The 13,706-nt window shown below is 37.2% G+C and overlaps 1 protein-coding gene across 2 annotated transcripts in view; it reads left to right on the forward strand.

Moving 5' to 3' along the window:
- UBR1 (ubiquitin protein ligase E3 component n-recognin 1) overlaps window positions 1-13,706 on the forward strand; it is a 137,154-nt gene that overhangs the window by 33,586 nt on the left and 89,862 nt on the right. For both annotated transcript variants that reach the window (XM_074955630.1, XM_074955631.1), the window contains exons 7-15: window positions 753-815; window positions 1,301-1,424; window positions 2,703-2,810; window positions 3,970-4,058; window positions 5,729-5,827; window positions 7,455-7,612; window positions 10,180-10,279; window positions 10,572-10,700; window positions 11,815-11,995. In XM_074955630.1, the coding sequence (XP_074811731.1) occupies window positions 753-815; window positions 1,301-1,424; window positions 2,703-2,810; window positions 3,970-4,058; window positions 5,729-5,827; window positions 7,455-7,612; window positions 10,180-10,279; window positions 10,572-10,700; window positions 11,815-11,995 (1,051 nt within the window). The remainder of the gene's footprint in view (window positions 1-752; window positions 816-1,300; window positions 1,425-2,702; window positions 2,811-3,969; window positions 4,059-5,728; window positions 5,828-7,454; window positions 7,613-10,179; window positions 10,280-10,571; window positions 10,701-11,814; window positions 11,996-13,706) is intronic.

Below are 13,706 nucleotides of genomic sequence, written 5' to 3' on the forward strand. Positions count from 1 at the left end.
CTTGAGTAGATGACTGAATAGCATGGTTGTTGATTCTTATAGCTTTGAGTTTTATTCTTCTATGATAGAAGTTTTGCCAATATTTAATCAATTTTTGTTGTGATTTTTCTCTTACATTTTAGAATTACATAAGTAATTACAAGTTAATTTTAAGTATTAATACTTTAATACTCATTTACCTTTTATTTTATATGCTTAACTCATTTGCCTATTCATTGCTGATTTGAGTTGTGTATTAATATTCTCTTGTCATTTTATATACTTATTGATTTATTTTGTGTATTGATTTTTCTCTTTATTTTAGTTACTTAAATATTTTCTTAATTTTGAAGAAAATAATTGTTGATTATGAGGCGTCACCTAGTGCATTAAAAGAACCCCTGCTACTAAAATAATAGTCTCCTGAATAGTCTGTATCGATAATTCCATCTTTTGATTTTGGTTTCCCTGAACTAATTTAATGAGAAACAATTATTTATTAATTCCATCTATTTAATTCTTGTTTCTCCCACTTATCAACCTTGATTGAATTATTTTTGTTTAGTAATTTTTAGATAAAATTAATTGGCAGTCAGATACCTGTTTCCTCACCACACCTGCCTTGTGTCGCCTGCTTATTTTGAATAATGTCACCTAGCAGGGACCTGGCCGAAGTGTCTTTTTTTTTTTTAACTTAATTTAATTTAAATTGTTCTTTTTTTTCCAATATTTTATTAATTCATTTCTTATTTAATTCCTTGTTATTTAAACAGGGTCGCAGGGCTGTTAAAGAAGGACCTTATGTATCCTGTCAGGAAGCAAAGGAAGAAATCAAGGTAACTTCCTGAAATCTTTATTCCACTCTTACAAATTTTGGTGTTCTTTGTATTTTTTTTATTACCTTTTTTTTTTGTTATTTGCAGTGATGATGTAGCCGTGTTGGTCCCAGGATATTAGAGAGAATCTGTGTAAACTCAAAAGCTTGTCTCTTTCACCAACAGAATTTGGTCCGATAAAATATATTACCTCACTCAATTTGTCTGTCTATATTTTTTTTATGTAATCTTTATAACTTAATACATGCAGATTTTTTTATAATCTTTCTTTAAACCCCTTGAGATACAATTTATTCCACCATCTTTTGGTCAAGTTAGAAATACATGTGTTAAATACTGTCCTAAATCGGGAGTCAGCTGGTTTAGGTGTCTGCAGCAAAAATTTGCTTAAGTGAGAGGAGGGTTCGTGAACGGGTTAAGAAGATTAGAACTTCTCGGCCTTCTCACCTTCAAACTTTATTTTCTTGTTTTTACCTGACTTGTAGAGGCACTCTGAGAATGTCTCCCAACGACCGCTTCATGTGGAGGTTCTGCATGCTGATGTTATGGCTCATCAGAAATTTGCTTTGCGTCTTGGTTCTTGGTTGAACAAACTTATGAGCTATTCAAGTAAGCATATAATTTACTTTGTTCCAGTAATGGGCTGCCAAAACTTTAGCAAGAGGTACCCTCAAAAAATATCTCTTTAGGCAGCAATACATGTGATATTCCCTTGTTTAAAATACTCCCATTTTTCTCCCCTTAAAATAAATAATCTTTCTCTCTCTCTTCTCCCTTGCAATAATATATCTGTCTTTTCATCACTTCACCCCTCAAACTGTTATGGTGTGTTCCCCTCCTTTCCCCGCCTCCAGCATCTCATGGAGACTCTTTAGGTGGCTTTCCTGTCTGTGTGCTGATTCTTTGGGGAACATTCCAAACCTAACTGACTAATTTTACATAAAGTGTGTGTGGAGAAGAGATCTTTAAAGTATCTTGCTGCAGAAGCAGAAGCCAGCTGCTTGCTCCTTTCAGTCCTAATAATGTGTTTCTTTTCAAGATTCTTCAAAATGAAAATGGTTAGATTGTTTTTTGAAAACTCAGATTCTCCTCCCTGAGGCCCAAAGGCTGACTGTGTTAACAAGAGACTCTCAAGTCCACTCCAGACTCGTTATTTTTCCAAATTTAGAATGTTGCTTAGAAAATAAAACAACAAATCCATTCATAGGCCCCTTTCTCTTCTCAGAGAAATGGGTGCTAGGTTTAGTCCTTATTAAACTGAATCAAATCACCACTGTTTTTGCTTCATGATTGCAAAATTGCACTGCACATAAGAAACCTCTAATATAAGGACTCATTTCCTAATTCTTTCACCAATGCTTTTGTCTTTAGAAAAGTGGCCATCATACATTCATCCTACTTCTGCAAATAATTTGTTTATCAATAACTTTAAAGAAATATAAGATGACATTTTGGAATCTTACACAAAGCCTATGTAATCCAACTTCGTAAGAGTACCTTGTGTAGGGGCTGGAAGAGATCAAGTCACATCCCAACCTGGCCTGCCCACCTGTGTTCAGATCTGGGGTAGAATTTTCTGTGCAAGGCTGTCTTGACCCCCTTCCTAGTGAAATGTCAGTCCTCCACAACTCCCTAAATTTCTCTCGTAAGTAGGTAACTCTACTCTGTGGAAATTAGGGAAGTTATTCTGCAGAGCAACAAGGTATGCTGAGATCACACTTGTGTAGAAATATTAAGGTTAGTCAGTGATCTGTGATTTTGTTTTTAAGATCAGAATCCAGAAGTAATTTCTGTATGAAATTATCTCTTAAACAGACTTGTATTTTGTTGGGTGGACCCCTTGATTATTCAATGACATTACACAAACTAATGTACTTCTCTGTCTAGGTGACTTCCGCCAGATCTTCTGTCAAATATGCCTCAAAGAGGAAGCTGACTCTGAAAAGCCCTGCCTCATAAGCATGTTGATGCTTTGGGATGCAAAACTTCATAAAGGTGGGTGGGTGTATGTAAGTTACGCTGAACTGAAGTTGCAATCCACTTTAATATATTTGTTAAATATGCTAAATAAATAAATGCCCTAAAATGGAAGCCATAGTAGTGTAAGTTAAGTCTTTAATGTAGTTCTTAATTCTAGGGCAGCTGAAGTTTAAGAATATGATTTGAGTTTTTGTTAAGTGTCTGCCTCCCTATCCTTTCCTTTCAAATTTACATATTTTGGAGGATGTACTCTGGGAATGTAACTTGACGATGAAAACCTGCTCTCAGTTTTCAAATGTAAAATGTTACAAAATAGAAGGTATGATAACATTTCAGCTACAGTGACATAAGTATAATTGTTTATATACGTATCTATAATGGCTAAGTAAAGGACAAAGGGAATACGGACCTTCATTACTGAGAGTGGTAGGATATTCCATACAAAATAACCAGAGTAGAAAGTGTCTGAGAAGAGAATGATATGCCTGATTGGCATAAAAGATTTAAGAGCCCAGAAACTGTTCACAAATGGAGACGCAACCCTGCAGAACTAGAACATTCCTCCTGTTTCCAAACTAAGTAAAACCACAAAATGTCAAAGAGGATCTGTTACCCTTAAACAGCGAAGCTAAGAAAGCTTAACACGCATGACTTGGATGATTTAAAGAAACCTGTCTGCATACAATTCTTATACTGATTTAATTATCCGTTTAGAAACTAATATAGTTTGGTTGTAATCCTGTCATGTGGATGCAGTTACACAGGTATATTGGTGCTCATAGCATGTTAGCTTATTTGTTTCTAAATTCTATATAGTGTAATTGGTTCAAAAAATTGAATGTAGACTGGTCTTAGATCTTCGCTCATTGGCTTTCAAAGAAAGCTAAAAGGAAGTTGAGCTCACCGTGTCCCAAGCGGGTGGGGGGAAACAGAGCCATGTTGGACAAGTGGATTCCTGTATCTACCAGAGTTCTGAAGCAGTTACCTAATGAATGTTGTTAAAATGAATAATAGGCTACTTGCCAGTGGGTTGATTATATGCGTATATGCATAACTGTCTTAATACTTCTAATGATACGGAGTTTCCTTCTCTTTCCACCTGCTCTTTTCCTGCACAAAAAAAAAAATAGTGTTTAGTGGAGTAAGAGTAAAACAAATTTTATTATCTTCACAGGGGCAAGGAAGATCCTTCATGAACTTATTTTCAGCAGTTTTTTCATGGAAATGGAGTACAAAAAACTTTTTGCTATTGAATTTGTCAAGGTAACTAGATGTTCATATTTTCTTACATATTGTGGTTATAAATTTTAAACAAGTGATGTCCTCAGCAAAAAACAGGAGAGTAAAAATTATGGATGAAATCTTAAACTGATTTTCATTTCCTAACTCTTCTTGTTTGTGCTTCCATGCCCATGGAATTTTAACTTATAGTTAACAATAGATTTTAATTGTTAAAATATATCGAGGAAGGTATTTATGAGAGAGTGGAATGGTTACTCAGAGAATACATGGTATGTTTATGCCCTCTTTAAATGTACATTGACTTGATAACCCCATAAAACCGTCTGTTTTATGGTGTTTTATAAATATTTTTCATGTTCACTAGCCTAATTTCAGAAAGTTTTTTTTTTTTCACATCCGTACTGATATCAGTTTTAAGGTAACTTGCAGTTTGTACAGAAATGCAGCGTAGGTGCTGTCCATCTGTAATTCAGGATTCTCAATAAGGTTTTGTCAAGGATTATTTAGATACATGTGTAACTTATTCATTATCACATTGTAGCAGTAAAGTTCTGTGGATACTGAGTCCAAAACAGTTCTTCATGCTCCAACATTGAAAGAAGTTGCTGAAGTGTCTGAGAAGCAGTAGGATATAAATTAGTATACAACAAAAACCAAAACATAAAAAACTTGTAAGCTGTATTCACTAGTTGAGATGGGTGCTAGGCAATTTGGCCCAGAGAACCAACAATCTTCCTCTAATCTAAAATGAGGTGCAAGTTCAGCCATAACCTAATGGAATGGACGATAAAAGCCATAGACTTGCCATTCTGGTATTAAGTTTAGAACTATGGAGAATTGTTTTGATTTTAAACTAATGAACTTCCAACATGGAGTGCGTTAGCAACCCTCCTAGCTCAGCCAAAAAAGTATGAGACTTCAAGGTCCTTGCTTCAAACCACACTTTAGACATGTAGATGCTAATGTGCAATAGTGATGAGCACAGTGTGTATATATAGCTTTACTACATGCTGCTAGATTTCTGCTACCATTGAAGCAGTGGGTAAACTATCTGATTTTTTTTCAAAAAGATAATGCAGTATTTGAGAAATAAACATGAAGTAAGGGCTAGCAGAACATTTCTTTGTTATGAGAGACAATCCACTTATATTACGAGTGAAAAATGTGAGTGACAGTGTTCCTCTTTGGAATGGAAATGTAAGGGAAAGAATTATGCTGAATCCTTAGAGCTTTTGGTGGCAGCTCTTCAACAGAACAGTCCATATTCTGTTTTGTGGAGGGGATAAAGACCTATTTTATGATTCTTGTAATTTCAAGAGCTAAGAGACTGACTCTGTGTGTGTGTGTGTGTGTGTGTGTGTGTGTGTGTGTTTTTTTATTTCCCTCATTGGAGAAGGATGGCAGTGAGGGAAATAAAGGAATTAGATTCCATCTGGCAAAGCACCGAAGCATGTGCTTAACTTTAAAGAAGAATCAGTGGTTCTACTCTTGTGTAAAGTTAACCACATTAAGTGCTCTGCTAGATATGGGGCTTTGTGCAGTTCATGTGTGTTTATCTGGAGCTGTTGGGGAGTGATAAAGACATCTGTTTTAACTGTAGTGTTTCTTCCAAGTGAAAATTAAATTAAATGTTTTTTGTTTGGATTTAGCTTTAGCTGTTAATCATTTTCCCAACGTTCTCCTTTTCACAGTATTACAAGCTGTTGCAAAAAGAATACATCAGTGATGACCATGATAGAAGTATCTCAGTGACTGCACTTTCAGTTCAGATATTCACTGTACCCACTCTGGTACGTATAGCCAGCACCTCAGTAAATCTATCATGATCATGGAGTGGTTTATCATGATACCATATCTGTAGACTGCTGATTCAATTAGTAGGCAGTTTCCATACATTTGTAGCCAAAGCAAAAAGGGTATTTAGAGTTCTGCTAAAATAAAAGGGTAAATTGTTGTTTTGTCTGAAGTTTTTATGAAAATTTATCACAGAAATGAGAAGGGATGCAAGTAAATGGAGTTCTGCACAAAGTCATTCTATAAATCAGCTAAATTTCTTTTAGTCTGCAGCTCAAGATTACCTTTTCATGTAAATAGAAGATTACCTTTTTCCCTGCAGAGGGGAAAAAGTGTGTGTGTGGGGGGGGGGGGGGGGGAGGGGAGACCTGGGGGGAAAGAAAAGGATGAAGAAGCCCTAAAAGACAGGAGGCGGGAGGGGGCATCTGTGTGTGTTTCGAAGGTAGAGTTCCTGCTTGGTTTTCACATGAGAAATTCAGATCTCTTCTACCTTGTCTTTCAAGGAAGTCTTTATAGATGACTGGGGAGCTAGTAGTTTGTCACTGCAGCTATTAAGGAAGTACAGCATGATCAATTGAAATGAATGATTTTTGTTCAGCTTGTTAACAAATGTTTTAGACACCTGTGTAACTTGTACTCTTGCCAAACTCTTAGACTCCCTGGGTGAAAAGAGTTGGCACCGGTCCCTCTTCAACAGAAGAATGAGAGAGATCCCACTCCAGTATTTTATTCCTCTAGTAAAATAAATAAATAAATAATAAAGGAAGACATGATTTGATGTTTGTAACATTTCTAAAGTAAAAATAATGAGGTTGTGTGTTTATACATCATAAAGAAACAAAGGACACAAACACATTTTCTTTCCTTTACAGTTTTGCCTTTCAAGTCAGGCACTAAATGAAAATACCAGCATACAGAAAATGAGCCAAATTCCACAGAGCTGATACAGAGAGGGATTACACCTGTGCAGAAGGGGGAATTCACCTTGGCATAGGGCAGTCAGTGTTGTGGTCACACCTTTTTCCTCAAGGTTTTCATGAGCTTTAATTCTCACCAGCTCTAACTTACCTACAGGAGATTCATTGGTAGGAGCCCCTGAACTGGCACACATCCCTCCTCTCTGGCCACACACTCTGCCATCCACAGCCGTCCACTTTTCAGGTGATGGGACCATTAGAGCCCTACTGCCTGGCATTGCTGCTATTACAGTAGCATAAAGCAGCCTCAGTCTTGTCCCTTGGCAAACTTTCTACCACAGGAGACTTTGACTTTGTCCCCAGATAAAAGGGAATCTCACTTCCCTGAAGAGAATGATATGGAAGTTGGTCAGAGGCTGAAGATACTCTTTTTTTCACTTAGTGTCTCATAGTTCAGGTCCTGGCATTGCGTACTGTACTAGGGGGTCAAAACTGCGATATGGCACTATACGTTTTTAGACACCATCCTCTTTACTGCAAGTGTGGCTCAGCTGACACACAGCACTAGAGAATGTTTGGCAAACTATAAACCGCTTTGCCACAAGTGTCGAGAACATCCAAATTATGAATTAATAGGAGCAGAGAGTGTCTACCTATTCTTGTAGCCAGGCAGATTCCTATTGTTGAAACACCATTTCCCACACAGGCACGCCATCTTATTGAAGAGCAAACTGTAATAAGCATCATCACAGAGACACTACTAGAAGTGCTGCCGGAGTACTTGGACAAGAATGAGAAGTTCAACTTCCAGGGTTACAGCCAGGACAAACTGGGTCGGGTGTATGCAGTCATATGTGACCTCAAGTAAGTGTACATTTGAGGAGGGAGTATGAAAAACTTCCACAAACAGATTGCCTTGTTGTCACCTTGCTTTAAAGTAGATCCCAACTAGTTTAAAGCATCAAAAGAAACTGCAAAAAATGCAGTACTACAACAAACGCAGTGGACATACATCTTTAATTTTGTCCTCATAAGATGGCTCCACTGGTATTTCATGGTGTCTGATAATGCCAGCATAGTCATAGGGGTAACGGTCATGCTAATTGTGAATTAGTGACACATAGTTGTGATTAGTTTTACATTGTTAATGTATCTAATGCCACACTTCTGGCTATTGAGTAGATGTTCAGTGTGTAGTTCAATAGTCGATAGAATTTTGTGACCATTCTTTGGCGCGTCATTCTTAACATAATTTGTTCAGAAAATTTTGGTTACAACAGTTACAAATGCATGCTTTAAGGTTCTGTTATGTATGTTTAGGTTATGCATCATATACACTAAAAATAGTGTAATTGGGCAAGTAAGCAAAGAGATTTTAGTTATTTAAATCTCATAGGGTACTGTCTATATATTCGCACGCATGATCCCAATTGTAAATACCCATGACAATGTATTGTGTTCAGAAATAGATTGATATCACCAGTTAGAATGATGAAAGTAGACCATGGAAAGATACAATTGGTGGATCATTGCCAATGGAAAAAGCTGCTGTGAGACCATTTTTGCACATTTAAAGGGGGTCAGTTGCTTTGAATTTTTTTCATAAAACTATTAGAATGGCAAATATTTTTCTTCAATTTTATTTTAACCATAAAACCAAGAATATTAAAGTTTTAGAAGTTAGTGTTACAAAGGCAAGAAAAATGTGAACTGAAAATCAGTCAAGAAGTTCTCCAAAATCCTTTTCTTTTATGTAAAGCAATGAGAATCTCCAGGAAACACTGGGTTTATCAGGCTATCAACTATTCTAGCACACTCGTCATCCTTGGTTACATACATGATGAGATATATACTAGAAATGAATAATAGAAATTACCTACTATGTTAAGCCCATGAATCTTGCACTGGCAAGGACTTCCCTACAGTATAACCTCCTCGCTAGCAAAAAAAATGACCTTTTTATTTAAAATGTTCCACTTACTGAGAACCTTGTTACACATCTCACTTCAAGGCCCGATCTAACTTGCCTTAAAATTTAATGAGATTATTCTCATTGAGTGCACTGAGAGTTGGATCTTGTTTCTTTACTGAAGTTCTTCTGGTGACAGCAGTGAAGGCTTAAATCCAGTATGATTCTTAGTGTAAAAAACTTAATTCAGGACATAATCTAAAATAGCAGAATGAAGAGTGGCTATTATGCTAGTTTTTATACTGATACGGCTGCTTAATGAATGAGGTCAAAGTTCCCTAAACTCAGACAGTGGTGGTACTCCTAACATATCCTGTAGTTTTATTCTAGCTGCTTGGATGTGCAACCCCAAAAGCCTTCCTCCTAACCAGTTTTGTTTCTAGAAACTATTGTGCTAGGTCAAGCAAAGGGCATATTTTCAGTTGGTATTAGATGAAAATAAATTTTTTTAGCATCAGTATTTTTATATTTATCTGATTAAATCACTTGTCACTGCCTTTGCTCAAAAAGACTTGGCAAAAGTATGTTAACTGTGCAGATGACCGTGATGGATCCTGAGTTCACTAAAAAGTACAAAACTGCAAAATTTATTAAATTATACTTCCAGGCTCTGCCTTATCACTTCACTTTATATTTCAGTATAAAATATTCCCATAATTGAGGATGGGTAATAAGTATAGCTAAATAATATGTTCTTGCAAAAAGCTTTACAGCTACAAAGTGTTAAGTCTCAGAAGTCTTTTAGTTAGTGAAGACTATATGAAGAGAAATTTAGCACTAGTAAAGTATTATATGGACAAACATCTTTTCCTGTATTGACCCTGAAATAGGCTGGGTTGTTTCTATTCAGAAATCAGAAGTGGCACAGTGGATGACTAGAGCTGGTAAAAAAAAAAAAAAAAAAAATTGTGAAAGTTCACCAAAAATTGGAATATCTCATAGAAAGAAATATAAAGGTCTAAATGGAAAACAAATGTTGATGAAATTTTCCTGACAACTCCCCTTCCTTGTGCATTTTTAAAAAAACTAGCTCTATGGATAAGAAACATAGTAATACAAAAGTATACCCCCTGCAGTAAGGCGGTCTGGGAAATTTGACTCTTTAATCCTTGCCATTCTAGTACACCTGGCAAAACTTCATAATACTCTACATTTGCATAGTACTTTGAATCCTGAGAGATTCCAAGTTACTTTTATGCACAGGATTAATATTACTAATTTAAGAGCAAGATACCTATAGCCTATAATACCTTTGCATTCAAATTACAGTAATTCCAAACACTGGAACCCTGTAGCTGATACCTCTGCTAGTTTGGGAAGTCTTACCGAGCGTTTTTGAGATAAAGGATGGTGGTGTGACATGGTGATGATGCTAATGACTTTAATGAATTTGAAAACATTCTAGATATAAATATGGGCAAAAGAAAATCCTAAACTATGAGCAATACATTTTTTGGGACAGATATATCTTAATCACTAAGCCTACAGTGTGGACAGACAGACTGAGGGTACGGTTTTTGGAAGGATTCCGGTCTTTCTTGAGAATTCTGACTTGCATGCAGGTACAGTGCATTTAATAATGTTTTTCTCATGTGCCATTGCAAAAATATTGGAATATTTGTCATCTGTTCACATAGTACTCTCTGTGGTAATGTTCTGCATGTTGCAGGCACAAAACTGAGATCACAGGTTCTTAAATCTGTATCTTGCGTGGGTGGAGGTAGATGTAACACCATTCCTATTTTAGCCATCTGTGAACAGCCTGTGTTTTTTCCCTCTGTTTATGGGGTTTCCTGTTGCTTGAGCATTTGATCACTTACCTTGGTGAATATTCTACGGGGCTCTTTGTTGCAGGGGATGGAGGAGATACAGAGACAGATTGGTCAACATATCGAGGTGGACCCAGATTGGGAAGCAGCCATTGCTATCCAGATGCAGCTGAAGAACATTCTTTTGATGTTCCAAGAGTGGTGCGCCTGTGATGTAAGGAAATACTATTTGTGGTTCTTATGCATGTGGCTGTTGAGTATATTGTTTAGTGAACTAGAAACTTTGCTGAAAAGCTGCACTATTGTACAATACAGAACCTTATAGTTCCCCTTCTTTAAAAACCAACCCATGAACAGATTATTTTTTAACAATCTGCAGTTCTTTTACTAAATACATACAGCGTGGTTACCTGACTACTTGTTTGTTTGAAAGGAAATTTCAGGCCTGCAGAGGCTTGGAGTTTCTGCAAAAAAAAGTCCCATTCCTCTTCTAGATAGTAATATAATCTGATACCAGAGGGTATGGTACAAGAACCTAGTTAGGGAACATAGTTGTATTTAGACACTAGTTTATAATCATCTGTATGTGTTTATAGGTGTACCTGATATTAAACACCACTGTAGCGAAGTCTGTTAAGCATTTCTATTGTAATCTCCTCTCCTCACAGGTTTATATCTCAACTAAAACTAAACTCACTTCAGGTTGAAACATAACATATTAGGTCAGGAAAGAATTAGTTTCTCAAATAGTGGAGTTTGAAAATAGTCTACTGGAGTACATTGAAAGATGTAGTACATATGGGCCCTTCGCTATTTGTCTGATTTTTATTTAGCGGTGCAGGAAGGGAAGGGGATGAAAAATTAAAGGGAGAGGAAGGAATCTGAAAATGGGAAAGTCACAATGCTTCTGTTTCCAAAAATCAAAACCAAATGAGATTTTTAAGTCAAAACAAAATGGACAATTTTTACTTTGAATTGTGGATTTGAAATGAAATTTTTCATTTCAGATTTGACAGTCAAATTCAAGATTTTATAGAAATTCACATTTTTCCTTGTAAAATTTTGATATGTTTTTGGGTGGGGGGGGGAGTTATGCAGGTAAATAGTAAATATTAAAATATAGGTTTAACAAATGGGGGCAAAACTTTGTTTTCTGTAGCCTTCTACATGTACATTAATATATGGGCCCGTACTAAGGAATAAGGAAATAACTGTCATGGATTTTTAGTGACCTCATTAAACCATGAAAACAAATGGCAGGAGGATGAGAGGTGTATTTGTGTGTGGGTTTTGTTTAATGAACTGCATAAAAATCTTTTCAATTCTAGGAAGACCTGTTGCTGGAGGCTTACAAAGAGTGCCATACAGCTGTGATGAGGTGCAGCACAAGTAGCCGTTCACGGGAGAAGACGGTGCTTCAGTTATGTGGCCACACTCTGGAAAGCAAACGTTACAGAGTGTCAGTAGATCCTGTCAGCATACACCTGCCACTGTCCAGGACGCTTGCAGGTGAGAGTCAACATGCTTTACTTTTTGAATTGCTTTTTGTAATTGGAATTTCGTCTTCCATCTCCACTTTGTCATTCTTCAGGTATGTTGTTCAATCTCTGGCATTGTCCAAAAATGTATTTATAGTTGAAATGTGGAAAAGTAGTATAAAATTTGTTAAAATAGCCATTGCTTTGTACTGGGTTTAAAAGTTAAATGTGGTTTCTCTGGAAATTGTTACGCAAGTTAGTGTTTTTATAGCACCAGAGTAAGTATATTGAATAAATCATGTGACTATAGTATATTTTAAAGAGGGGGGAAAACTCACTGCATAGGAAATGATTTTCAAATTTTACTGTATTTTAAAAACAGAGATTTGAACTTTTTCAGAGGCAATGCTCTGGTCCCCTCCACCCTGAGTTTGAAACTGCAGAGTGAGTAAGTGCAACTTGCTTATCGCCTGTGGGAAGGAGGAGGGGATAATTTCTTTCCCCCTGTTCTGCAGCACCCTGTTTTGTCAGGGAGCCTTTTTTCCTATAAGGTTGCTGTGACACTGAGTCTTTTGGGGAGAGAAAGAGGGTGGTTTTTGATGGTTTGGATGGCAGTTTCAGTTTCCAAATATATTTGATATAGCCCTGTGTAGAGCATGCTGCAGTAGGCTGATCTTGAAATGACAAAGATTACAGTAGCTATGTCCACACTTAAAATGGAGGAATGGCCAGGCGCTAATCTGGAGAGTGGTGTGGGGGAAGCTATCCTAGGTGCACATAATCATTTAAAAGCCACTGAAAATCTAAGACATCCATATTGCTTCCCCCAGTCTACCATTATCACCCTGGCATTCTCTGGACTGAGCCTTGGCTAATGTACTTCTTTCTTTTCCCCATTTGCTGCTAAACACTGACAGAGATGCTTAATTGCATCCTCTGGGCCATATGAACTGGAGATGTAAAGCTGGGAATTTTAGGAGAGTGGAACTCTCTGTTCATGAGAGCACTTCCTTAACTCCTGAGGGAAGATCCTCAGAACAGATCCCTCACGGTGCAGGGAAACTGCAGCCCTGACTTCAGACCGCATGAGGCAGTAATTAGTCCATGGCATGTATAACATCCAGTCCTGCAGTCTCTTATTCTAATCCAAACACCAACTGGCCACGCACAATTGGTCTGCAGACTCTGCATGAGTTTGCACAGACAACTACCTGGGATACTCCCATTATGGTCATGGTAGTCATGAAGTTTTGGGCTAACTCTGAATAATCATAATCTATGTGGATTGTAAAATTCCGGGGCACTATTGGCCTTGATGATTTCAACTTCCGTAAGTCAAGAGGAACTTCCTCAACTCATACAGGGACTTTGTGGGGCAGCAGGGCAATCTGTGCACCAACCGTTTGTACTGTCTTAACTTTATCACAGGATTTACAAGCCAAATAGGCTTACCCTATCAGACTTAGTTTTGAGGCAAGATTCTTCCTACATTCAGGTTGCATGCAAACAGCAGAGTTACACATCCTTCTTGACCATCACCACCCTTTAGCTCTATGCTGCAGAGTGCCTAGCTGAAGAGAAGGAAAAAGAGTTCAGCAGTGTCAACCACTGCCCTATATCTTACTACCATCAACATATCTTCCCCCACACCGCCGCAAAAAAAACCCAACCAACTCCCCAAAAACAAAAAAACCCACACCGTTTTTCATGCCAGTCCAGATTTTCAGGTTGAACATGTAGGA

Source organism: Natator depressus, chromosome 6 (genome assembly GCF_965152275.1).
Source record: "Natator depressus isolate rNatDep1 chromosome 6, rNatDep2.hap1, whole genome shotgun sequence".
NCBI lineage: Eukaryota > Metazoa > Chordata > Testudines > Cheloniidae > Natator > Natator depressus.